We start from the raw sequence: 24,666 nt of genomic DNA on the forward strand, positions 1-24,666 counted from the left end.
GGTCCCCTTAGGATGAACTGAGGTACCTCAGCTGACCTCCCGACATTTTGTCTAACCCCACAGGACTAAATCGTTCTCATCATCTTCAGCTGACATGTTCTTGTTACGCTTCATTTACCTTTAACTTATTAAACAAAGATAAACATGCTGATTATTACATTATCATGTTCACATCTACATTTGAAAATATTAGCATCCTGATGCCAACATTTAGTTCAAAACTCCAGCCTGGGAGCAGCTGGCTGTATGTATACCACCTTGTTGTGTGTTACTGGTGTGAACACAGATATGTGAACACAGATATGTGAACACAGCGGGTTGTGATCACCAACGTGTGGGAGGCTAAGGTGGCCAAGAAGAGGGACTTCTGTATATGCAACGTTTACTCATCTTTAATAAAGAATAATACCATTCAAGATTGAAATCTCATTTATTTAGTTATGTACAGGAGAAAAATGTTGAATTTCACAAGTAAAAGAAAAATAAAATCACATTTCATCTCTCTAGCCTCTAACAGAGGTACACTAGTTGAGCTCTGCCTCGTTTACAGACACACATGCACTCACACACACTTTCTTCCACGCGCTCCGTCTCTCACTATTTAAAATGTTAAAATATGTCTTTCTCTCTGGTAAATATGTTGTACTGCATTTGCGGGTAGCTGTGCTGCTGCTGTGAGTGGCTGTTAACGTTACGAAGGTCCTGCTGTCTGGTTCTGGTTCGGTTCTAAGGAGTGAGCAGAGGTTTGTGTGGCGTCAGATATGATCTCTGCATGTACCCTCCTGTCACAGACATACACACCATCTATATGCATATACACAATGGCATTGATGTGAGCAACCTCATTCACACACACAAACACACACACACACACACACAGTAAAACATACACACTCTTCCTCCTTGACCTCGGGTCTCCACCCCTCAGCTCCATCTCTACACCATAATTCGGTTTCCAGACACAACCCGTCCCCGGGGGATGGGATGTAGACGACAGGTGATTTTGCAGCCTGTGGTTAACAAATTAATAGTAAGAAGAAAAACAATCCTGTTGAATTAAGTGTTCTCCTTTAGTGGCCTTGTTTCTGCTTCTTGCGTCACTCCTGCCCGAATCCCTCCGTCTCCTCGATGGCGAACAGCAGCTTCTCTCTGAGCTGCTCCAGGCTCCTGTAGGGCGGCAGGTCCAGACGGTTGAAGCTGAGGAGGAGACAGAAGACAGGCCGTTAGTGCTGATGAAGAGGAAGGACTGACACCCCATCAGGGCTGTCAGTGCACTTACTTCCTGTGTTCACCCAGTTGGCCAATCAAAACACTACACTCACAGGAACAAGGTCATGTTTGTCATTAATGACTTACTTTACATCTTCAATATGGGACAAGTTGTTTACAGCAGCCATAAGACTGGATTCAGTGTTTTTATGTGATGTAAAATGTGTCTAAGATAAAACTTAAAAAACAACAAAAAACAAAGAAAATAAACTAGTCTGACACTTGACAGTTGAAAAATTTTGCATTCAACACCTTTTACATGAACACCTTCATTTATGCATTAACAATGGATCTTTTACCAACTGATCTGACACTGAATACATTTGTCGTCACCTTTAAATGAATATTTTATATCTCCACCATGTAGCACTACTGACATTCTACAGGAGCCCACGGCAGACAAACCAGTGCACCCCCCCTGCCCTCCACTGGATCCTCTGAATCCCACACATGAACTATTTTTGAAAGGTTCAGTCACTTCTTGATGTTTAAATCTTTGACGTCATTCGTGAACACTTCCACAGCCTCTTACCATGTGTGGCTTCTTGGAAGCCAGGTTTCCTTCCCCACCTTGTCTATGCAGAACTTCTGGGGACCGTTACTTCCTACAAGAAAAAACCTTCAATTATATGATTCTATATTTGGAGAAATATCTTTCAATATAATGGTGTGAGAAAAGAATATCATCTTAGGATGTGTTGTTTAATTTTTAGAGCTATAAATTACTACAAAACAGCCAGAATTCAAATTTGAGACAAAGAGCTGTGTGTTGCTCAGAAAGTTTAAACGACTGATTATGGAACCTTCAAAAACTGTTGGAATCTCCACAGTTAAAATCAGATCGGCTGACGTCAGCGCTCTAGACAACATCTTGATCTCACACAGTGACTTGCTGGATGTTCTGTTTTCTACCTATGAGCTCAGCGAAGCCGCCGACGGGCAGCCGACAGGTTCCCGTCACAAACTGGAGGAGACGAATTCGCTTCTCATTGTCCATCTCTTTCACCACCTGTAGGGACACAACCCCATCATGCTTTATCACAGCAGCCGTGTGTGTGTGTGTGTGTGTGTGTGTGTGTGTGTGTGTCTTCTGGGCCTTGCGGAGGTCTGTACCTGCCAGAACCAGTGGATCTGCTTGCTGTTCTTAGTGTAATGTCTGTAGATGGTGTTCTTCTGCCAGTCGGCCAAATCGATCTCCTGCATCCCACAGAGCATCAGCTGCAACAAACAAAACGACGTTTAGAGTGTGTGTTTTGTTCTCTTACTCATCAGCATTCAGGACAGGCCAGCGCTGACACACGAGTCACTGTGTGGTCCACCTCCACTCCAGACTAATTTAACCTGGTTCCTTCTCAGACTGAGTCCTGGAACAGGGACTCGTTTAGCTGAGAGGTGAGCAGCAGCAGGAGGAGGAGGAGGAGGAAGAAGACTTCATCAGTCTTGACCCGACGGGTAAATTCGCACGTGAGTCTTTAGGTGGACCACGTCAGTTCGTCCTGAATAATGTGACTGGTGAAGATGAGTGGGGTTCAGATTCCTTCCTGGCCTGATTATCTCTTTCATTGACTTCAAAATGTCTCTTATGTAGAAACCTTCACTGTATTGGAATCCTCTCATTTATCTGGTTCTGACTCTAACTGCTATGTGTCTTTTTCTGATACTGCTTGTCGTATGAAATGAGTGAATGATGAGTGAATTAATAAATATCACTAGAAAGTGGAACTGAATATAATCATTGAAAAGAGAATAAAAAAGTAATTAAATAAAACAAATGCTGGGAAAATCCTCTCACTGCTCTTTAGAGGGGTTACATGTCGACACGTGAGGGACCCTGTTGATCCTCCCTCCTACTGCTCCTCACCTCCAGCTCCTTTTCGTCAAAGTAGCGAAGCCACTCCAGAGGAACCACCTCGTTGAAGCCGTCCAGGAAGGCTTTGGTCTGCTCCTCCACTCCGCGGGTGAACCTCCAGTCGGTCAGCAGGCTGAGGGACGGAGAAGCGGCCTGACGTTACGGTTTGTTCTCCACTGCTGACATCCTCCCCGGCTTCAAACCGCAGTTTGTTCAGCTGTGCTGGTTATCACTGCTTGTGCTGACGTACCTGATGTACTCCTCCTTGTTCTCCTCTGTGACCAGCTCATTCTCTCCATCGTCTTTCAGCTGGTGAGTGGAAACCTTCCCAAGGATCTCCATGTCCTGTGCAAAATACAGCTCCACGCCACATTCCTCGAGGTTGTTCTCTCTGGACGCACAGAAACACAAGGTCAATTTCCTCCACCGTTGATCAAAGGAGCTTTGACACACACTCAGAGAAAAAAATGTGTTACTTACTTGACCCACATGATGGAGTTGTAAAACTCAGGGTCTATGGACTCCAGGTCTTTCAGCGTGGGCTTCTTGTCCAGCATTCGCTTGTAGAACGGCAGTGTGAAGCCGGTGTCGATGAACTTTCCATGGTACAAAGCCTGCAGGGATCAGATAAAGATCCACAATAAAGACCTGGTCTTCACTGAACCTGGTCATATAGCAGAGTCCCCAAGTAGAAGCGAGGAATTTGGTTATATTAAAGTTATACAGTCATTTGTGACATCTGGTTCACATCTGTGCTTCACACACGTCACATATGTTCTCCAGTTACTCAGAGTCATGCTGAAGGTTCACTGGGGATTGTTTGGTGCCCTACGAGTGTTAGAAGTGTCGCCGTGACTTGAATGGGCCGTTTATTTCTGGAGTCAGGACAGCCTGTTGAGTTCTTTCACTGGCAAAAACTATAGACCTGCTTTTGAACAACTCGTGATTCAAGTACAGTAATATCTCCAGCACAAAGGCTCCATCTGTGCACGTTTCTACGGCTACGGCGGCTGAATGTGACAAATGGGTTTGTTTGTAGTGGTTTGAGGGGAAACGGCAGCGGCTTCAGAGTTACAATCAGCAGTCGTGTAGATCAGATGATGACTGAGACAAAACATTGAATAACTCTTCATAGTGTGTGTGTGTGTGTGTGTGTGTGTGTGTTCACAGAGATGTACGGTGAGCAGATGGAGCTGTTTAATGTTCAGAAAAACAACAGGGGGCTCAGAGCTGTGAGGCCAAGAACAACACAGGAACCCACTGGATCCTGACTAACCATGTGTCTGTCTCACAGTCAGTGACACACACACACACACACACACACACACACACACACACACACACACACACACACACACACACACACACACACACAGACACACACACGAAGATTTACGGAGTGTGAGTGGAAAGTGTGAAGACGGAAAGTAAAAAAGGTAAAAAAGTAGAACAGGAGGCCGTAAAAGGGGTTTGGAAGTTGAGACTTTGTAGAGACGAGCATTTTTATAAGGCCAGTGAGCAAAGTGCATTTTAAGGCTAAATATAGGCAGCTGCTGGCAAGTGTGGGAAGGGCGCGGCAGTGAGGTCATGGTGTGGGTGAGGGGTGGGGTGGCTGACGGAGGGAGGGGTGGAGGGTGTGGGTTTTCAGGACCGATCCCAGAGAAAAAGACATGATTTGTGTTTCTATCGGGTCACTGATGGGAATCACCCATCCGTGTATCACAGGACGTTTAGTTCTACACCATCATCATATCAAAGTGTGGAGAATTTCCATTTAACTAATTTAAGGAGTCCCTGCCATTTGTAATTCTTGTTAACCACAGAATCGAAGAAAATAGTTTAATTTTCAGAAACAAATGAATAAATAAAACTATAAAAAACTCTTAAAACATTCAACAGCACCTCTCTATTACAGACAGATGTGGGAATAAAACTGTAAACTACTGAACAGCTTTTGAGCCATGCCCCTCATCTGAGACAAATCCGTTTCCCGCGCTAGAATGTGCTTAAATTCTACCTGTTTCTATGGAAACAAAAGATAAAAACTAAACGTCCCTACAAAGCAAAAAAGCCTCACCTCAGTACTTGTTAGTATTGCGTAGAAACCTTTTTGATAAAATAGATTTTGGGTAAGGCTGCAGAACCATAACGTGATGAACAGAGGAACAGTTCATTTGAGGTGCAGGATAAAAACGTTAAACAGCCACTGCCCAAAAAAATAAACGTAAAAAAAACCCAAGTACGGCAGAAGTGAGAGTGAATAAACGTTTTGTTCATTGCACGTTTTACTCGACTCATAAATGTGTCGACACACAGAGGTGGACACAACATTTCTGTCTGCGCTCATTATTGTTAGTCAGAGGAAAACAGTCCAGATGCAGCCGTCGTCCCGCAGACGGTAACAATACGAATACAGGCAGACATCCACCGCAGACGTGAAGCGATTAACGACTGACACCAACTCCATCAACAGCTGACACACCTTCACACCATCTGAACCGCAGATGTAAAAAACAAAACAAAACAAAAAAAAAACGCGTTCCTGTAAGACATGAATGAATATCAGATCAGAAGGACGCTCACCATGGCGATAAAGCGTCCGATGAAGCGGAAGTACGTGAGGTGGTCGGGGTTGATGGATGAGGCCGGGTTGATCTGCAGGCAGTAGTTGTTCTTGCCGGCGTATTCGAACAGACAGTACATGGGGTTCAGCACCTCGTGGGACAACAGGAAGAACCACTCCCTGTGGACGACAGGACACGTTCATGCAGGAAGGACAAAAGGGACATCATTCCTTCTAAACAACGGACACGTACTGTTGGAACAATTGTTTCAAAGAAAGGTCAGTTCAGTAGATCAGATATGGCCTTGTTCAGACTGCTCACTCAAATCTGTTTTTGTTTTTCTTTTTAAATACAGTTTTTAAAAAAAACCAACAACACTGAACCAGACCAATAGTTTTGCATCACTTGGTCTGCTGAGCAGAATCCAGGCAGCTACGATGCAGATGGTGAAACATTGAGGGAGATGTTGGAAGCCTGCTTCACTCCCGTCGTTACCACAGCAACCCAAACACAAAGGCTGGTGCCGTTTAAACACAGACATCCGTCCACTACAGATCTGACACGTCTGCAGCTTGAACGAAGCCACAGTTGTCACACATTTAGCTTTGTAGGGAACATCAAATGGCTGACAAACAGTTAAGAGAATAAGACGTCTGATGACAAACAAACAAAACAGTGAACAAGTAAATTTAACCCACAGACAGAAAATGATCCACAATCACAGTCTGCAGAAAACAGTACAAAACAAAATGACAATGACAGTAATGAAACAGTTATTGTGCCTGACACGTTTGAGTTTGACAGCTGACGTGAACCTAAAGGGTTCTGAGGACGTCCAGGTTGAAAGAGGTTCAAATAACATTTCATAAAGATTTCTAAATCCTGAATCAAACTAAATTCATTAATTAGTTAATAAAGAGTGTGTTTTTGCTCTTGTACCACTAGAAATCACTGCCCCTGGCCATAAATTAAGTAAAATCTCAGATGAACCAGATATCTGCCAGTGAACTGAAAATGTGACAGACGGCAGCTTTTATTACCTTTGGACAGACGCTACTTGTGGTTTTAATGCTGAGCTAATTATATGCTAGCTTCAGCTTCAAAGGACACAAATAATCTTTCTAAATGTACTTCTTTACGTACGTCAAAAAATACGACATCGTCTCTAGACGGCAGCAGACACTAAACGCTGAGACCCACCTATAAACCTGCACACATGCTACAATCGTAATGACACATGAATGAATGAAGACGAAGCAAAGTGAGGGATAAATACAGATGGTAGACTAAAAAGACACAAACAGTGTGAGGATGCATGTTAGAGGAATCGAGGGCTCACTGGCAGCAGCACCACCACCAGCTGCAGCACCGTAAACCAAGCGCTCCCCAGGTCCCTGTGCTCCCCTTTGAGGTTTATGGGAGAGGGGGGATGGACTGACGGATAGACGGGACGCAGACAACTCCCAACATCCCGTCCGTGGTTCTACCCTGTGGTAGAACAGCATGATGTCACCTACCATAGGGTAAAACCACTGACGTGACACTGGTGACAGAGACACAATGCAAAACCAAGGGGAAAAAAAATGAGAACACCGCTGACAGAAAAATAACAACATGTACAAGAAGGTAGACCTGGACCACAGCAGACGCAGGGGGGGGGGGGGCAGGGTGGATACATGTGATGACGGGTGGATGTGGGGATGGAGGAGGACAGAAATGCCGCAAGAGGGTAGGAAGTATTGGATGCTTTCAGGAAGCAACATTTAAAAACAGGCATAAAGCAGGTTGACAGTCAGCTGGTCAGCTTTACTCTGTCACACAGATCTCTGATGAATCAACCCTCAAATAAAGAAAAACCATTACAGAGATGAACTGTGGACACCAGGGATCCCAGGTTTCCTTCTGGATCGGAAATGCAGTAAACAAGCTGGTGCAGAGATGAGGAGACACAAAACCTCCACCAACATTAACATCAAATGTGAATATAATGTTAACACACACACACAGGGACTGAATGTGAAAAGAAGAAAGGTGTGTTTGTTTTGCTCACCTGGCGATTCCTCCGTAGTCCAGGCCTTCCTCTCCTCTCATGATGATGTAGAGTCTGCGTCGAAGTTCGTACGGCTTCACATTCATGATCTGATGACGAGTCATTCATACAAGTACAAACACAGAACACTCACTGAAAGATGAACCCATGTCAAACTGCAGAAGTTGTGTGTTTTATTGTGTGAAGCACACGAAGGTCCTTCCGTTACATAAGTCAGAGATGTTGGCCTTCGCTCAACTGTTTTCAAAAATTGTTTCAAAAACAGAAACGACTGACATCACTTTCTGGAAGGCAATTTCTGGTTGCTTATGGCACTTGCTAAAGCAACGATAAGTTAACTTATTTAACAGCTTGTATGTATGTACATATCATGTTTGTTCTTCAATTATTATTATTATTTTGTTGATTGATATATCTTCATAGAGAACAATGAGGTTTTAATTCTGATTAAAGAAATACCAGCTGGTTTCTCTGATCTGATTGGTCCAGACTGATCGATTAGATTATTGGTTACTTCAATGGAGTGAGAAAGATCAATTGCTGGTTGAGCGACAGGCTGACCCAGAGAAAAGAGTATTTAGAAGTGAATTAACTGGTTAAATAGAATATTCTACTTAATCATTAATGATCATTAGAACAGCTAGCCCCACCCTCAATAGCACTGACATCCACCCCAACATTCCAGGAGGTAAAAGTACACGGTTTGTGATCATTTCTTTGTGTGTCCCACAAATACTGTCACTGAGACCACTCATGTCTAGTTCATGTTCAGGGTCATTTCTGGATCAGGTGCTGATGTTTTGTGTCTCACCTGCTGAAAGGAGTCCTCGAACAGCGTCTGTCTGGACACAGAAATCTTTACATGGCTGGGCAAGGCATTTGACTGGACAGAGAATAAAGAACAAGCAGAACACTATAAATACTGACCTGTTTACAGGGTCATTACTGTCAGTTTTGAGTCAGTAACATCTCCTGAAAGCTTTGTGGAAGAAAAATAACTAGTGTTTACCAAAACAATCTGATTTACAACGAAAAGTTCAATCTCAGTTCCTCTTTTAACCAAAAAGTTTTTTTTTTTAATTTTCTAATTTAATTCATATTATTTTGAATGCCTGTTTTGTTATGAGACAAATTAGAACCACCATCCTATTTTCTGTAGTTTTCTGGCCAACAGAAGCTCTGCTGTATTCCACATGGAGGCCTTCAGGGAATCAGAAAGCAGAGTAGAAACGCCCCGGGGCTCAGAGCAGATGCTGACCTCTAGAGGTGGAAGACATGAACTACAGGATCTGACTGAACTGACAGTCCTCAGACATTGTTGTGTTGTTCATTGGGTAACGGTAAACACTACCTGTTTCACCAGCACATGAGATTATACTCTGGTTCAAAATTATTAATACTGCAATGTCACCAGTCTAGTAATGTGACTGGTCTTCAGACCCTTACTGGTAGTGATATCACTTGTACATGTTTTTGTTTTGTTTTTTACTCTTTAGTTTTGAGGTTTGAGGGAAACCTCTGAAATTCTTCCTGACAGTTTATATTCAGAGAATGTGAATAAAAGTTCCTCTGTGGACAGTTCACACTCACATGGCACAGGAAACGGAACTGGTGGTATTTCCACCTGAAGCTGCGGTCGTATGCACCGGGTGAACCGCCTTGCCGTGACCTACGTGCACACACACACACACACACACACACACACACACACACACACACACACACACACACACACACACACACACACACACACACACACACACACACACACACACACACACACACACACACACACACACACACACACAGGGAGACAGATAAAAGAGCACCTTGGTTAATTTTACACTCTTTAAGCCAATCCCTAAGGCGTGTCTGGTAATGATCTAAATAATCGGCTGACACGTGACGATCAGAAGCCGCCTCTTTGAAAAGCCCTGATGTTCCAGGTTAAACGCCAGACACTCAAAAGTAAATATTAAATTCACAGCAGCCACTCTGCTTTGAATGGCGAGTCTGGGTCTCAAATACAGAGGTGAGTCCAGGGCTGCAGCTGTGTTAGTATAAGCTCCACCAGCCCTGTGCACACACACACACACACACACTGGAAATGTGCCTAGTCAGCACTGGAGAGAAAGAAAGAGTGAGACAGATAATGGGAAGAAGGGAGGAGAAGGGCAGAACTGATGAGGAGGAGAAGAAGGAGGCCTCTAATGTGTTGGGTTTGGGCTTGCCGTGCTGCTAGGCACATCTCTCTGTGGCTTAGGAAATGAAGACCGCAGCAGTTGAACGCCGGGCGCAGGCAGACTCCGGCATAAAAAACACTGAACACTCTTTCTACAGCCTCCATGATCAGCTGCTGCAACACACGGCCAATAATCAGCAAGAAAAGCAGCTCACTGATGAGAACACACACACCCGCATGCCAAAAAACAACACAGGCGCAAACACCAGCACACACCCACACACATGCCAGACTGCAAAGGATCTGCTGTCGCACATCTGCACATTCTCATGACTTCTGTGGCGAGACCGCCTCAAGGCAAGGCAAACATCCACCGGCTGATGCTGCTGCGGTAAAATCTAAATTTTTACGAAAATATCTGTGGTATATAAGCTGAAGTGAAAGGAAATGGCTAAAACATGGACTGAAAAAATATTGAGGTAAAAAAGGAAAAAAAGATGGAGTTTAGATTAGGATGCAGTTTTGAAATATGTCAGACTTAGGCAAATTCTTTGTGCAATCTTCTAAAAATGGAGAAAAAAAAGTTGATTTAGTCAGTTTTCTGAGGTTTTACAGGACCTGACAGAGATCATATCTTTGCCTCAGTCTGTGACATGCTTCCGATTTGATTCTCTAGAAAGCAAGTTTGGGAGGAAGGGCTGAGAGAATATTTACCCTGACTCAAACCCAGGTCGGGGGTCTTTAAAGGTGGTGGTGCGCGAGTTGTGGTCCACAAAATATCGCACTCCCTCTGCGGTGTACTTCATCTCCCAGCCCGGGGGCAGGGGGTGCTCCTTGATCATCCTGCAACAGGGAGAGGGCAGTGAGCACAGTCCCAGCCGGAGGGCCCCCATCCTGGGGATGAAACTAACACACCTACCCGCACACCTGTAGATGTAAAGCTTCTCTGGCGCCTATCTCCCAAAGGCAAATTTGACTTATTCAGTCAATTATTCTGAGGTTCAGAATGAAGAGGCCCCAGCAGGAGAGGCCTGTATAAAATATCCTATTATAACACAAACAGTGTTTGGAGTGTGGTCTTGGATCAACGCCCTCATTTATTATTATTTAATCATATCCAGTCACCTTTGACATTAACGTGTAGCGCTGATATGAAGGTATTTTCTTGGTCCTCTTCCAACCATCTGGATGAAAAGAACTTTGAGTCTGCTGCACTGATGTGAGTCAAGCTGTTTTCTTTTTAGGTAGCTGAAAATGACAAATGTCCTCCTGAACATGAACGTCAACACAGAGAATCATTATGACCGATAAGAGTTGTACTCTGAGATTTAATCAAGTGAGGACTTCCGTTATTTTCAGCCATCATTTTGGAAACAGCTGGACTGAAAATACCTTCAGAGCGGCAGGATGTCGGCTTTATTGAAGGTCTGCAGAATCTCGTTCTTGCATGGACAAGTGGCTCAAGCTGGAGGTTAAAACCCTTATGATTGCTTTTTGATGCCCTGAAAGCTCTAGAGGCTGGCCACATAACAAGACTGAAGATTTGAGTCTGTCATATTGAAGGTTTACATTAAAATGAGTGAGGCGAGAGGAAAAGAACAAAAGCACCTCAGAAGGAGTTTAAATGTCAAAGAAATAAAAAATGATGCCAGAAAAGTTATCAAAAAACAGCCTGTAGTACCTGATATCAGTCTGAAGCCTGAAACATTTCCAGACTGGTCTCTACGTTTCCAGCATTTGGGGAACGTAACAGTCAAACTTATTTTCTTTTAACCACTACTTTCTGGATGGTCAATTAAATGGAATAGAATTATGACTGGCAAAAATCTTAAAATAAAGCGGTGCATCCCTGATCAGAAAAGCAGCAGATGCGTGATACTACACTGTGTATGGTGAGTAGATCTTCTTCAACACGAGCAAACACACAAAGCGGCACTGCCATCCCACAAACGCATGCACACACATCAGCACACACACACGTTGGGTCTCGGTTGACGGGCTCACCCTTGGGTGCGGGGATCATCCCACTGAGTGGTTCGTGTGTTGTGGTTGACGAAGTAAACTCTGCCATTGTCCTGACGCTTCTCTGTGGACACAAGCAGAGCAGAAATGAAGGTTTAGGTCGTTTCCAAAAACTCAACTCAGTAACAAACAAGAAGGGGATCAGAGATCAGCCGAGAGTCTGACAATAACGGCTGGGCTGAAGCCCGCCGCTAGGATGAGGTGACAGAAATATGTCGCTGCCGCGGTGGAAATCCAGCAAAATTGTGTGATATTTCACTGAAGCTCGTTCCAAATACTTAACCAGTGTGTATGTGTGTGTGTGTGTGTGTGTGCGTGTGCGCGTGTGTGAGTGTGGCTGGTCTTTGAAAGTCAAAGTGATGACGACGTTGAGAATATCAGCCATGGAAAACATATAGCTGATTGGTGACGCTGAAAGCCTGTAACTTCCAGCAGCATTAATGGCAGTGTGTAACAGTCGTGTGTAACAGTCATAAGTGTGCAACAGTCGTAAGTGTGTGTACGCCAGGAGTAGCTGGTGCCCATCCTCCTCCCTTCAGCGCTCCAACATCTTTTTCTCATTAACAGGAGTGTGTGGAGGGCCCAGAAACAGTAGTGCTCACATTGCAACTTTCACTAGCTCTCTCTTCGACTCACTCCACCCCCACTTTACTATCCAGTCTGAGACCCCTCCCCCTCCTCCTCCTCTCTACTTTCTTTCATTTGTCTTTCTTCTCCAACATCTCTCCCTTTTTTCTTCTTTGACATCTTAAATCTGAGCCTTAAAAAAAAAAAAGCGAGGGAAGTGACCGCAGATGAGAAAGAGCGCGCCAGAGAAACAAATGGAAGCCAGTGATATAATTGAGGTTTTGGTCTTGAGGTCCTGCAACATGCTGAAAAAGCATCACAGGCAGAGAGCGAGGGTTTTAGGAGAGAACACGGCCGTGTGATGAAGCTTGTGTGAATGTTGGAAAGAGGGAAGCTGCCAGCAGTGATCGTTTATGAATGAATGAATGAATGTGTGTGACATAATTCAGCGAGGATCCGATTACGCTTTTCTTCTGGGAAAATGTTGGAGGATGAAGAGTCCCATCAATAATGCATCCTCTGTAATTTGTGGACTTGAGAGCAAAGGCAGTGTCATACAGTGATGAACTAATGCAACATGATCAGAGACCAAAGACATTTTATCTAGATATTCAATTATGGAATGAAATCTACCATCAGATACAAACAAAATAAATAAACTGAATGATCTGCTCTGAAAGAAAGTCAACATCATCGTTTCTAGTGTTCCTGAAGGCTTCAAGTTCTGAGAGGATGAAAATCTCAAACACACTGCAACATCGTTTAAGAAAAGTTAAAGCCGATTTTGAATGATTTAAAAACGACAGAATCAGAAACTGAAAGTTTAGACCGACATGTTGCTTGGCTATCACATTCACCGATACGGTACAACTCAAAAGAATGTTAGGGTTCTGGCTAAGAACAGAATGAAGTCCAATCCTGACTGATCTGACTTAAGATCAGTCAGGACTTACAAACACAACTGGCAGGTATGGAGAACATAAATTGCTATATGACATAAAACTAATCTCCTGATGGAACACAAATATCAAGGCCGCTGCACAACTTCAGCATCCCACATCGAGTATCCACACAGGGAACGTCGGGCACACTTACCCCATCCAGGAGGCAGCGAGCCCAGAGGATCATTTTCCACCGGAGCGCCCGACGGCTGAAGGAGACACAGAGAGAGAGAAAACAAATCCTGTTAGGACACCTTTCTGTCTCCCGCCTCTCTTCCTTCTGCTTCCGCTTAGTGTTTGTCCTCATCGTGTGGCGAGGCATGAGATACTTCTCTCCGTCCAATCGGTTTCTCGCTGCCACACGAGGATGAGGAAGAGGAAAAGGATGGGAAAATACATCCCAAAAATACAGAAATGAGGAAAAACCAATGAGAAGTCAGATGAGAATGAAAAATAAGACATTTAAAAAAAAAAAAAAACACGCCGGCAAAACTCACTCAATTAAATCTGTTCCAGACGTTTCCCTTGACCTCGCTATCAACGGATGATACCTGTGGGTGAGTCGGGCTGGATGAAAGTGTGTGCATATGTGTGTGTATGAGTGTGTGTAAGTGTAGAGGGCAGGAAAGGGTGGGGGTGGCTCCTCTCTGCTGCAGCGGTGAGGGGTGACTGAGGGAGCTGGACGGCTGGTGGCTCGTATGCCTTCCAAAAACTACATGCTCAGTAGGAGGATAAAACAACAACGCTGTTCCAATGAGCTCACTGGCTGGATGCAAGCCCCACCCCTCTGGCTTCCCGCTCACCTCCTCAAACACACACCACCTTCCTCCACCCTGGCACCCTCCGTACCCCACCCCGAGGACCTCCTCCTCCACTTTTCTCTTGCTCTCTTGTAGCGCTGCTGTGAAAGTAGGCAGGGGAGTGCGATGTCTGAGGGAACTGAGGGAACATTCATGCTCGTTCCAGACTGGACACCCCCCCCTTCATGCCCCACCCAACCCGCCTCCCCTCCAGCCGCCCCAACCCACCCCGAGCTGACAAAAGGCACCTTTATTCACCCTAGGTCTGGAAACCTCAGTGGGGTTTACTCAGCCAGCGCTCAGATTCACACACACAGAAAAAAGTGTGTGAGCGCGAGTGTGTGCACCAAAGTGTGGAAAGTTTGTCTGTGGCAAACAGTGAGTAGGTATGGACGTCCTTCTGTTGGAACACAAACACACACACACACACACACACACACACACACACACTTGAATATATTAGCTTGAGTGGAAAAGTCGCTGAAAAGACGCTTGTTAGGAATTAGCGGTTTGAAGCTAACTTCAGTGCCGTTGAGTTTAGCAGCGAGCAGAACACGGGCCACTCATGATGATGCCTTCGCAGGTTAGTACTGAAATAACGGTGCTTTCAATGAAAAAATGTGGGGAGACTATTCACACGTTAGGGCATCAAACAAATCTCAACCTGTAAAATGATCAATGACACATTCGAAAATCAAAAAAGTGGAGAAATTTATTTTTGGTTCATTTGCTGTCCATCAAGCAGCTTTTTGTCCAAACAGGATGAGATTGGTACTTTTTATTGGCCACATTGAGGTGAATAACACAAACTTTCGAGGTGAATAACATAAACTTTCGAGTGTTTTTTTTCTCGGTTTGACAAACTGCACCACAGAAGTGATGATTATATTCTGTAGAGCATGTCAGCGTCACTTTGCGTCGCAAGTCCCAAAAAGCGAGGTGACTGTGCCCATTGAAAACGGCTCTGTCATGGAAACTCTGAGGGAGCCGAGATGGAAAGGACAGGGCCTGCTGCAGGAGCGGTAGTGGGTGTGTAACAAGGTTAAAGGGTGTGTGTGTGTGTGTGTGTGTTGCTCCCATCGACAGTCAATCCATGCCCCAACGCCCCACCCTTATGGGTTTTCTGTGACTAAAAAAGGTAAAAGGAGAATATAATGATATAAAGACATGATGACTTCATCCTGGCTCTGGCCATTCAGCTCCTTAGCAGCTTCCAGACAGGCTGGAGGGAGAAAGAAAGAGGGACTGGGAAAACAAGGGAGGGCGAGGAAGAGCGGGAAAAGCGGCATGTTGGCACAAATGTGTGAAATAATGGCTGTGTGTTATGGATCTCAAAGGAATACGCCATAAGGGCCGCGTTCAAAGCGGAAGACAAAGACGGTGATTTCAGTTCATCGCTTTGAAAATGGCTTCACATGATACACAACCTTCTGAGTGAAAATACAACTGTGAAAACTTCAGGAACATTTCTATTGTGAGGAAAATACGTTTCCCATATTTAGAGAGTAAATTTGTGACATAGAAAGAGAAAGTGACCGAGAGGATTCCAGTAAACTGGAGGTCAGCGAGTTCGTCAGCCAACAGACTTCACTGAAAACAGAAATTTTCTTTTGCTGCTGAATATTTTCATGGTTTCATTTAGTTAGACTTTCATTTACCATTAATAAACAATCAATAACTTAATTTTGGTATTCTGACACCAATTCATAAATAATTATATATACAGTACATACACTTCATATATGAAATATTATACAGTAATATATATTTTCCCAATCACTGATCAACAACATTAAAAGAAACTCAGAAATAATCACTTCAAAGGCCCCCAAATTCTACTGTTGTAAACATTCATAACAGACACCAAAGGGTTTTTAGTCAACCCAGTAATTAAAAACAATCATCATTATCATTAATCATTAGAGACTCTGGAAAAATCTAGAAATTAAACCTTTGGTGGGTTGAAATTTAGACACACATATTTGTCCCTCAGGAGTGAACTATTTAGTTAATCCCTTAAAAACACTTCTGTCCAAAGAAACACAGCTCACATGACTTTAACCTTCCCTCTGAACACATCCTCTACATTATCATATTCAGTGTGACATTCAAAGGCTGGGATTTCAGTTTTCCAAAGAGATTAAATATCCAGGAATCGATTTTGAGATCAGAAAAAAAAATCTGATGCTTAGAATTCCAAAAACGTCAGGAGGATCCTCAAATGAATCGTCATTATAGTAACAATGACTTCTGTGGTCAACTTTTTCATTTCAATCTCCATGATGACTGCATTCATACAAGGAAGGATGCACATCTGACATGATTTGACGCCTTCTTCACCTCAGGAAGCAGCACTTCATCACAATCCATTACATGAAAATTAAATACTTGTGTATTTTCAATAGACAGACAGCAAATAAGTCATACTTTACCAAATTACTGAAAACTGAGTCAAATGAAAACACCAAACACATTTTTGGTGCATGAATGAGCACTGATCCTTAACACTAGTAGCCAGATTATGCCAATGGCCTCAAAGAACCCTGACTTTAATGCAGAAGCATTAAAACCCAAATGCTGTCAAACCGTGTCGACGACACGATCATACAGTAAATCACTCTAATGAGATTCAAACATCATGTTAAGAAAACAGCACTTGGATTCACTTCTGTTCATTGTCCTTTCATGCTACAAGCCACTTACAAACGTGCTTTATGGAAACATGAGCACTGAAGGCTTGTGGGTAAACACCAGTGAACGTGACGTTCAGCCGTGTGGACGTGTGTGAGTTTTCTGTTGGGCAGTGGCCGTGATGAAACACAGGACCGATTCAGGTGCTGCTGTTAAGGGTCCTTGTTCCAGCCAGAACAGACAGAAGGTTGGAGAGAAGGAAGTGTTTGAGGGAAGGTGAGGGGGGCAAATGAAGGGTGGCTAAAAACAGATATAAGATGGGGGAGGGCGGTATCTAACATGGGGCAAGAACAAAAATAAAGATGTTTTGGTGTGATGCTGAACGGGGGATTTTAAGGGGAAAAGTGAGATTGGGGGGGATTTTGGAGAGGCAATAGAATAGTGGAGAGGTGGGAGGAGGAGGAGGAGGAAGGGTGATTTGGGCAGGAGGAGGAGATGGAGGTAGACGACTGGCAGAAACGAAGGGGGAGAGCCGGAAACTGGAGTTAATGACTGAGGCTGCTCTCCCTGGGGTCACTAAGGAGCCGCAATTACCACACACACACACACACACACACACACACACACACACACACACACACACACAAACGTATCTGCAAACATCAGTCTGTCACTAATAAAAACTCTTGCTGCTGTTTATGAGTTTGGACAGAAACAACTTCAACCTCTAGATGTGTGTGTGTGTGTGTGTGTGTGTGTGTGTGTGTGTGTGTGTGTGTGTGTGTGTGTGTGTGTGTGTGTGTGTGTGTGTGTGTGTGTGTGTGTGTGTGTGTTAACGCAGGCATTCGTTACAGTGTCATGGTCCATTTAAGAGCACGACTGGCTCATTGTCCCTCTTTGGTTGTCATTGGTGAGACTGAATAGAAATGGCACCTGACTACAACATTACAGCCCTGTGAGCACATCTGAACACACACACACACACACACACACACACACACACACACACACACACACACACACACACACACACACACACACACACACACACACACACACTTCCATTAACATACACAGCGTGGTGAAATCTGTTTGGTTTTCCTCCAGTAAGATGAGACGAACCATCTGAAACTAAATCAACAACAACAGACGAGACTTTGGTTTGAATAACAACAACTTCAGTCCACAGAAACGATCACAGTCCTCGAATGCTGAGGAAGGAGAATGGATCACCTAATGGAAGCAACAGCGTAAGGGTTCCCTCAGGACCGCTACGTCTCACTTCTTCATGATCCAGCCGGTGATCAAGAGTCTGAACGGGTCAGAAGCTGGCTGGCCTGAAGCCGGGAGCCGTTCAGAATAAATATCCTCACATTGACATCATCAGACCAGACATTTCTTTCAACTTGTTTTTCATCAGATGAGAAGATAATCAAAGTAAAATCACCAAAATTATTTTTTCTGGCTTGACTAAATTGACAAATATTAATAATAAGCTGATGTCTTGGAAGGGACTAAACTGTCGACACGTTTCACCAACTAGAACCGGACTAAAATACTCAGGATAATCCAAATATAACGAGACATGTTCTGGTTTTTAATGGCAGCAGAACTTTTTCAGTCTTTTTTTTTTTTTTTGAGTGAGCCCACACATACTTCGTGTCAGTCGGCCAGTAGAACATGTGGCCATGTTTGCAGTCAAACTATGAGCCGTTTTGTGTGTGTTTCCTTGTTCACACACACTGAGACCATAAATAGTCGCTGCTATCAGCAGTGTGGGCATTCCAAGACAGACCAGTCCATTATCAGCATGGATGGCAGGCCTACCGATTGACTTTTCACACACACACACACACACACACACACACACACACACACACACACACACAAACAACGAGAGGTGGGGGAGCTGCAGGCAGAGGAGGACACAGAAGCAGGGTAGGAAGTGAATAGTTTGTAGCCCACCAGAACTGTTCAGCTTGAAAGTATCAGTATTTTGCTTTTTGTGTGTTCTGTCCTCCCTGAATGCAGGTAAAATGTAGCTGAGATCCATTAAAGTCCATGAAAGGTCAAACGCTGCCAAATGTTCAGAGCTCAATGTTGTCTTAACACAAGCAAACACACAATAACTACAGAAATGCCCTAAAAGGAGCAAAACAAAAAGGAGACAATTAACAATATATTAAAAAAAAAAAAGCATTTAATCTAGGTTTTGGTTCTTTCTGTACATTTTCATTAGAGGCTTAGAGGCTTGAAATGAAATCTCACTGTCCTCTCCTTGTTAAAGGGCATCATTAGCAGAAGGGTATTTCTGTAATAATACTGGTTTTACAATCAATAAAGTCAACTAATACAATTAGCAGGATTCAAAAAGATGTGCAGCCAAAGGCCACTGCAAATCCCAGTGGATTTTAAATGAGTAAATGTGAACAGCGGCACCTCCTGCTCACAGTTTGTGTCTTTTTACAAAGGAGTTCCGTTTCCCTGCAACTCATATATTTAATATTCAAAGTTCAAAAACTACCAATTCACGAGGCAGAGCAATACAAGAGCAAAACTTTACATATAGTTACATATAGTCAAGGAAGACAAATGCGACTGTAAAACTAGGCATGCCCACAGAAGATTCATGGGAACTGGAAGTGGTACATCGAAAAACAAGCAGAGTGCTGGGCGGGGTGTTTTTATAGAAGGCTGTAAGACGTTTAGGGCTTGTTTTAATAATGGCTCATTGAGGAAGCTGGCTGTCTCAATCTCATAAGTGTTAACTGCTTAAGGAATCAACCTCTGACTTTTCCAAAACACAATATCCTTTTTTATTTTACTCAGTCAGATTTGCACAAACGTGGATGTTTCCTCAATTATTTTTCATGAACAATTTGCAAACCATCCTTTTTGCTTAGTACTGGGTTTGGGTTTATCATCTGTGGTTAAAGATGTAACATTGTCTAATACTGAGGAGAGAGCAGTTAATAGAGGTGCTGAACACCTTCACCCCACCTCGGTGAGGTGTCCTCACGCCCTGCAGTACCTGGTAGAGGAAGCGCTGGCTGAACTGGTGCATGGCGCCCTGCAGCTGGCTGCGCTGGCTCTGCCACTGCTGATAGTTTCGCACCGACTCGGCCGTGGGTCTCTGCCATGTGGTCGTTCTGGTGTTGTGGTCCACGTAGTAGTACCTGCCCCGCTGGTCCACTCGCTTCTCCCAGCTGGAATACGGGGCAGACACAGAGAGAAGGCATTAGCCTTCAACAACATCTTTATTTAGCACTTCCGGAGTGGGTGGTTGTAACATAAAGCTGTGCTGCAGTTAGGAACAGAACTGATTTATGGAGATGAGGAAAAAGAAATTATAGAAAGAAATGGAAAGAAAACACAAAGAGGAGGGAGACAGAGTGGAGGAAGAAGAGAAGATTAAGCTGGGAATGAAGCAGGGAAAGAGAAAGGAGATGAGCGAGGAAGACAAAGGAGCATGGGTTATACTGAATTATGTTTAATCAAACATAGTTAGGATCAATAAAACCTATATTCTTCTACTTCATGAATGGGACGGGGCGCTACGGTGAACAGAACAAGCGCAGTACACTCAGAATCCCCCACTGAAGCCGATTTTCACTGGACAGAGACGTAACAAAGTAATTTTATTATTCCTGTTAAGGGCAATTTTTATCTGGTTTATCTGAAAATACATTTTTCACTCAAAAAAATAAATAAAATATGCCACATTTTTAAACGATCAGAGGGTTCCAGTCCCACACATGGAGCATGTGCACAAAAGTGTGCAATAACACTGGACAGAAATCCCTTCTAACCAGGTCAGTGTTTGTCATGTGTAGAAACTTTCATGTCAGAACACTTCGGTTGACTTCTGACTTTTTTTGAATTCCACTTCCTCACTGCATCGGTAGGAGGAAATTATAAAATAGAAAATTTTCATAATTTTTGTATTTAAATGTAATCCTCCACCTACAGCTACTGTTGGGACACAACCAGCGTCCCTCAGTATATTTGCTCTGCGTCTCCTGAAAGGCACCATGAAGCTATGACAGGCCCTCACATCTTTATTTACCTTTCGCTGTGCCGTCATTGGTTTGGACTGGCCTCAGACATGAAAACACTTTATTCCCTCTGAGGACCACACCGTCCCTCAGTGACGACCGGGCCAAACTATAGGGGACGACAGGCGTGACGGTAACCATGAGCTGTCGTGTGTTTGTGTGTCGGTGGCCTGACTCAGAGCTATACTCCCCTGAGAAGGGGTCTGGACGTGGACTGAGATACAGAGTTCCACCCAACCACACACCCACAAAGATTCACATGCCTCCACACACTCAGCCAACTGTTCTCATTCTGCTGCTAATTTCATATCTCTGACTTCAGCGCTACAGAATTTTAAAGAGAAAACAGTGTCGACTTCCGTCTGCTCACTAAAATACACTTCAGATACCAACAGGCTTGAGAAAAGCAAACACACACACAAAAGAAGAAACACTCATGGTAGCCCTTCCACTGCTGACCCTCACGTTAGAAACATCCTGCCCTTTTAGAAAGGTTTAGTTCATCCTCTCTAGATTCTTCAACACTGTGTTATTATAATCAAAGAAACACTATAGCCACTGAAATCTACAGGACACCTCAGAAAAACAGAACTTATCAAATACATCATAGGAGCTGTCCACATTGTCTAATGGACTAAAAGGCTCATTCTAGTCCAGAAGCTGTCACACTACCATGTCTAGAGGTTACAGTCAACTTGATTTTTGTGGTTTGGTGCTTTATTCAACAATTTAAAACATTGCTGCTTTCTTTAGGTGTATAATTCACAGTTTACTCTATTTTCTTACTGATTTTTTGGGAAAAACTATTTTTAAAATGAGGTAGACATAAACTGTGCACTAATCTCTGCTCTACTCTGCAGTAAAATCAGATTCAACATTCAATTACCTGATAAAAAACTTCCCCCCCCAAATCTCTACAATGTTAATATAACAGCATAGAAAATGCAAGTACACAAAAAATCAGAGCTCTTCACTCCTTGAGTATGAATGGAAAACTCTCATTTGTTATTTTCTGGTGGTCCAAGTCCCCTAAAAAGACTCAGCTATTAATTCAAACTGACTTTCACAGTATGTCTTCAGTGTACAGTGGATATGAAGCGGGCTTGTAGAGTGACAGCTTACATGCTCTGTCAACTTTCTATGCATGAATACGTTTTTAACTACATGATACTCAAGAGTGCAGAGCTCCGCCAAGGCAGCTCACTCACCACATTATGTCACGGCGCCTAAGAGCAACGGTCTCATGATAGTTTGACCCTCATGACTCCTGGACCAGAAAAACGCCTCTAGTTTTTAGAGGCCGGATGAAACTAACTTCACTATTAGTTTGGTAGTTATTCAAGGAAAAGTTATTCGCTCATGGTGGTGATCAGAACATGGTGGTGATCAGAACTTTTGAACATATGTCAATAATAATCCATCTTTCTTTCATTCTTGAAGACAAAATGATTAAAATAATAATAAACCACAGTTTCAGATACAACTATAAAGATGTTTTTGTTGCAAGTGTGAAAAAAGTGCTATTGCTCTCTAAATTTAAAATATAAGAAAAACAGACACGGAAAATATCTATGATAAATGAATTTCTAAAAATTGCAGGGAGGATGACTTATTATTTACAGTAAAAACAGCAGAACTAAGTTAATCTGGTACAACAGATTGAGGGTAGGTTTAGATATTTCTCCCTGAAAACATCTAAAAAGCTGCAGCAGTCAGTTCTTCTGGCCTCAACAGTCCTATCAGACCCAAATATATATAACTTTTTGTGAAATGGTAATGCTCTTGAAAAATGTTTTTGAACCTATTGATCATGCTAAAGATGTAAGCTGATGCAAGGAAGGTAAAAACAAGTTTCCCTTTAAGATTGGAGTCAAAAGTCAGGCATAGCTACACAACAGCTACCCCGGACAGACACAGGACGCTTCAGCAGCAGGGATGTCTGCAAACACAGGGAATTATCTGGTTGAGACAGAATCTCTAACCACGATGCCTCTGAGCTTCCTTTAAAAGGATCAGAAAATTCCCTCCTCTCTGATATTAGCGCGAGCTACTTATTTGGTGGAGCCAGGGAAAACCCCAGAGCCCACAGTGGCCTGCTCCGGTGTCTCTACTTAGTTCAGCTTTCTAACTTTAACTTTTGCACCAGTCATGTGATCAGCTATCCAGATCAATGTATTTGCAGAGCATCCTCACCATAAACTGGTCAGATTCACACTCCACAGACCCTTGTCCTTCTGTTGAACCACTGCTCATCACCACTTTGACAGCAACCATTCTTCTTCTTTTCCTTTCGGCTTTTCCCTTCAGGGGTCGCCACAGCGAATCAGTTGCCTCCATCTAACCCCGTCTTCTGCATCCTCTTCTCTCACACGAACTACTTTCATGTCCTCTTTCACTACATCCATAAACCTCCTCTTTGGTCTTCCTCTAGGCCTCCTGTCTGGCAGTTCAAAACTCAGCATCCTTCTACCAATATATTCACTATCTCTCCTCTGGACATGTCCAAACCATCTCAGTCTGGCTTCTCTGACTTTATCTCCAAAACCTCTAACATGTGCTGTCCCTCTGATGTACTCATTCCTGATCCTATCCTTCCTGGTCACTCCCAGAGAGAACCTCAGTATCGTCATCTCTGCTACCTCCAGCTCTGTCTCCTGTCTTTTCCTCAGTCACACTGTCTCTAGACCAAACAACATCGCTGGTCTCACCACAGTATTGTACACCTGACAGCAACCATTAAGACTCCTGCTTCCTCCGTGGAATGTAATCGTAGTCCTGAGAGGACAAACACAATGTAAGGATAGAAACATGGCTGCAACTTCACACATAGGATAACTAGATTAAAGTGACAAAGTCAGGTACACAGAGGTGGCCTACACGCCCTATCTGGACAAAAGTATTTGGAACCTGGCTCTTACACCTACAGCAACACTTATGACATTCCATTCTACAGTCAAAGGCACTAATATGGAGTAGGTTCCCCTTTACACCTGTAACAGTCTCTGCTCTTCTGGGAAAATTTTCTCCAAGATTTTTCAGTGTTTTCGTCAAAACTTTTCAGCCATTTGTTCACTTCTGGACCAACGCTGAGAAGTGAACAAATTAGAGATACTGTAAGGTATTAGAGATACCTTACAGTGTCGATAATAACAAACATAATTTCAGCTGTAATTGATGTCACCAAATATTCAGCAGCACTGCTCCAGGGGAAGCAGCATCACCATCTACTGTTACTCTAACAGATTAACACTCCATATGGCTTTATACAACTGACTGTAAGTTGTTATTGAAGTTATGTAGCATGCACTGATGCACTATAAAATAGTAGATAGACGGACAGAAACAAGTGTGTTCCATGTCACCTTGAACCATTGTTCATAATAACTGTGTAATTGTTGTATTAAATCTTTCTGTTGAAATGTGATCCAGAGCTTTTCTGTTCTGTGGTTGTCCGTTTCCTGATTGTGGTTTAGACCTACGTCATTCTTTACTGCAGTGAATAACTTTTTACTACTTTTAGTGCCGTTTTTGGGGGTCTGCTACGCTTTACTACAGAACATCTATTGACATTCCTTGGTGGCTTGTGTCTGAACTGGTTCATGTTGCCCTAATTACCAAACATCTCAGCACTGCTGAGTTCACGTTTAAATGTACACACATACCGTAGAGCAACAGCATTAGAGCAACTGTATTCCTCATCAAACTAGTGAACACGACTTTGACATTCATTTGGAAG

At 43.4% G+C, this 24,666-nt stretch overlaps 1 protein-coding gene across 3 annotated transcripts in view; it reads right to left on the bottom strand.

Moving 5' to 3' along the window:
- Positions 1–411: 411 nt before the first annotated feature.
- wwp2 (WW domain containing E3 ubiquitin protein ligase 2) overlaps positions 412–24,666 on the bottom strand; it is a 46,279-nt gene continuing 22,024 nt past the window's right edge. For 2 of the 3 annotated variants that reach the window (XM_068312061.1, XM_068312063.1), the window contains 15 exons: positions 19,907–20,081; positions 13,599–13,653; positions 11,919–12,000; positions 10,629–10,757; positions 9,323–9,401; positions 8,544–8,615; positions 7,733–7,821; positions 5,702–5,861; positions 3,599–3,732; positions 3,369–3,509; positions 3,131–3,251; positions 2,383–2,487; positions 2,182–2,278; positions 1,802–1,874; positions 412–1,197 (listed from right to left, as the gene is read on the bottom strand). In XM_068312061.1, coding sequence (XP_068168162.1) covers positions 1,098–1,197; positions 1,802–1,874; positions 2,182–2,278; positions 2,383–2,487; positions 3,131–3,251; positions 3,369–3,509; positions 3,599–3,732; positions 5,702–5,861; positions 7,733–7,821; positions 8,544–8,615; positions 9,323–9,401; positions 10,629–10,757; positions 11,919–12,000; positions 13,599–13,653; positions 19,907–20,081 — 1,612 coding nt within the window. In that variant the 3' untranslated portion in view covers positions 412–1,097. The remainder of the gene's footprint in view (positions 1,198–1,801; positions 1,875–2,181; positions 2,279–2,382; positions 2,488–3,130; positions 3,252–3,368; positions 3,510–3,598; positions 3,733–5,701; positions 5,862–7,732; positions 7,822–8,543; positions 8,616–9,322; positions 9,402–10,628; positions 10,758–11,918; positions 12,001–13,598; positions 13,654–19,906; positions 20,082–24,666) is intronic. The other variant, XM_068312062.1, reaches the window with a different exon arrangement.

Source organism: Antennarius striatus, chromosome 4 (assembly GCF_040054535.1).
Source record: "Antennarius striatus isolate MH-2024 chromosome 4, ASM4005453v1, whole genome shotgun sequence".
Classification (NCBI taxonomy): domain Eukaryota; kingdom Metazoa; phylum Chordata; class Actinopteri; order Lophiiformes; family Antennariidae; genus Antennarius; species Antennarius striatus.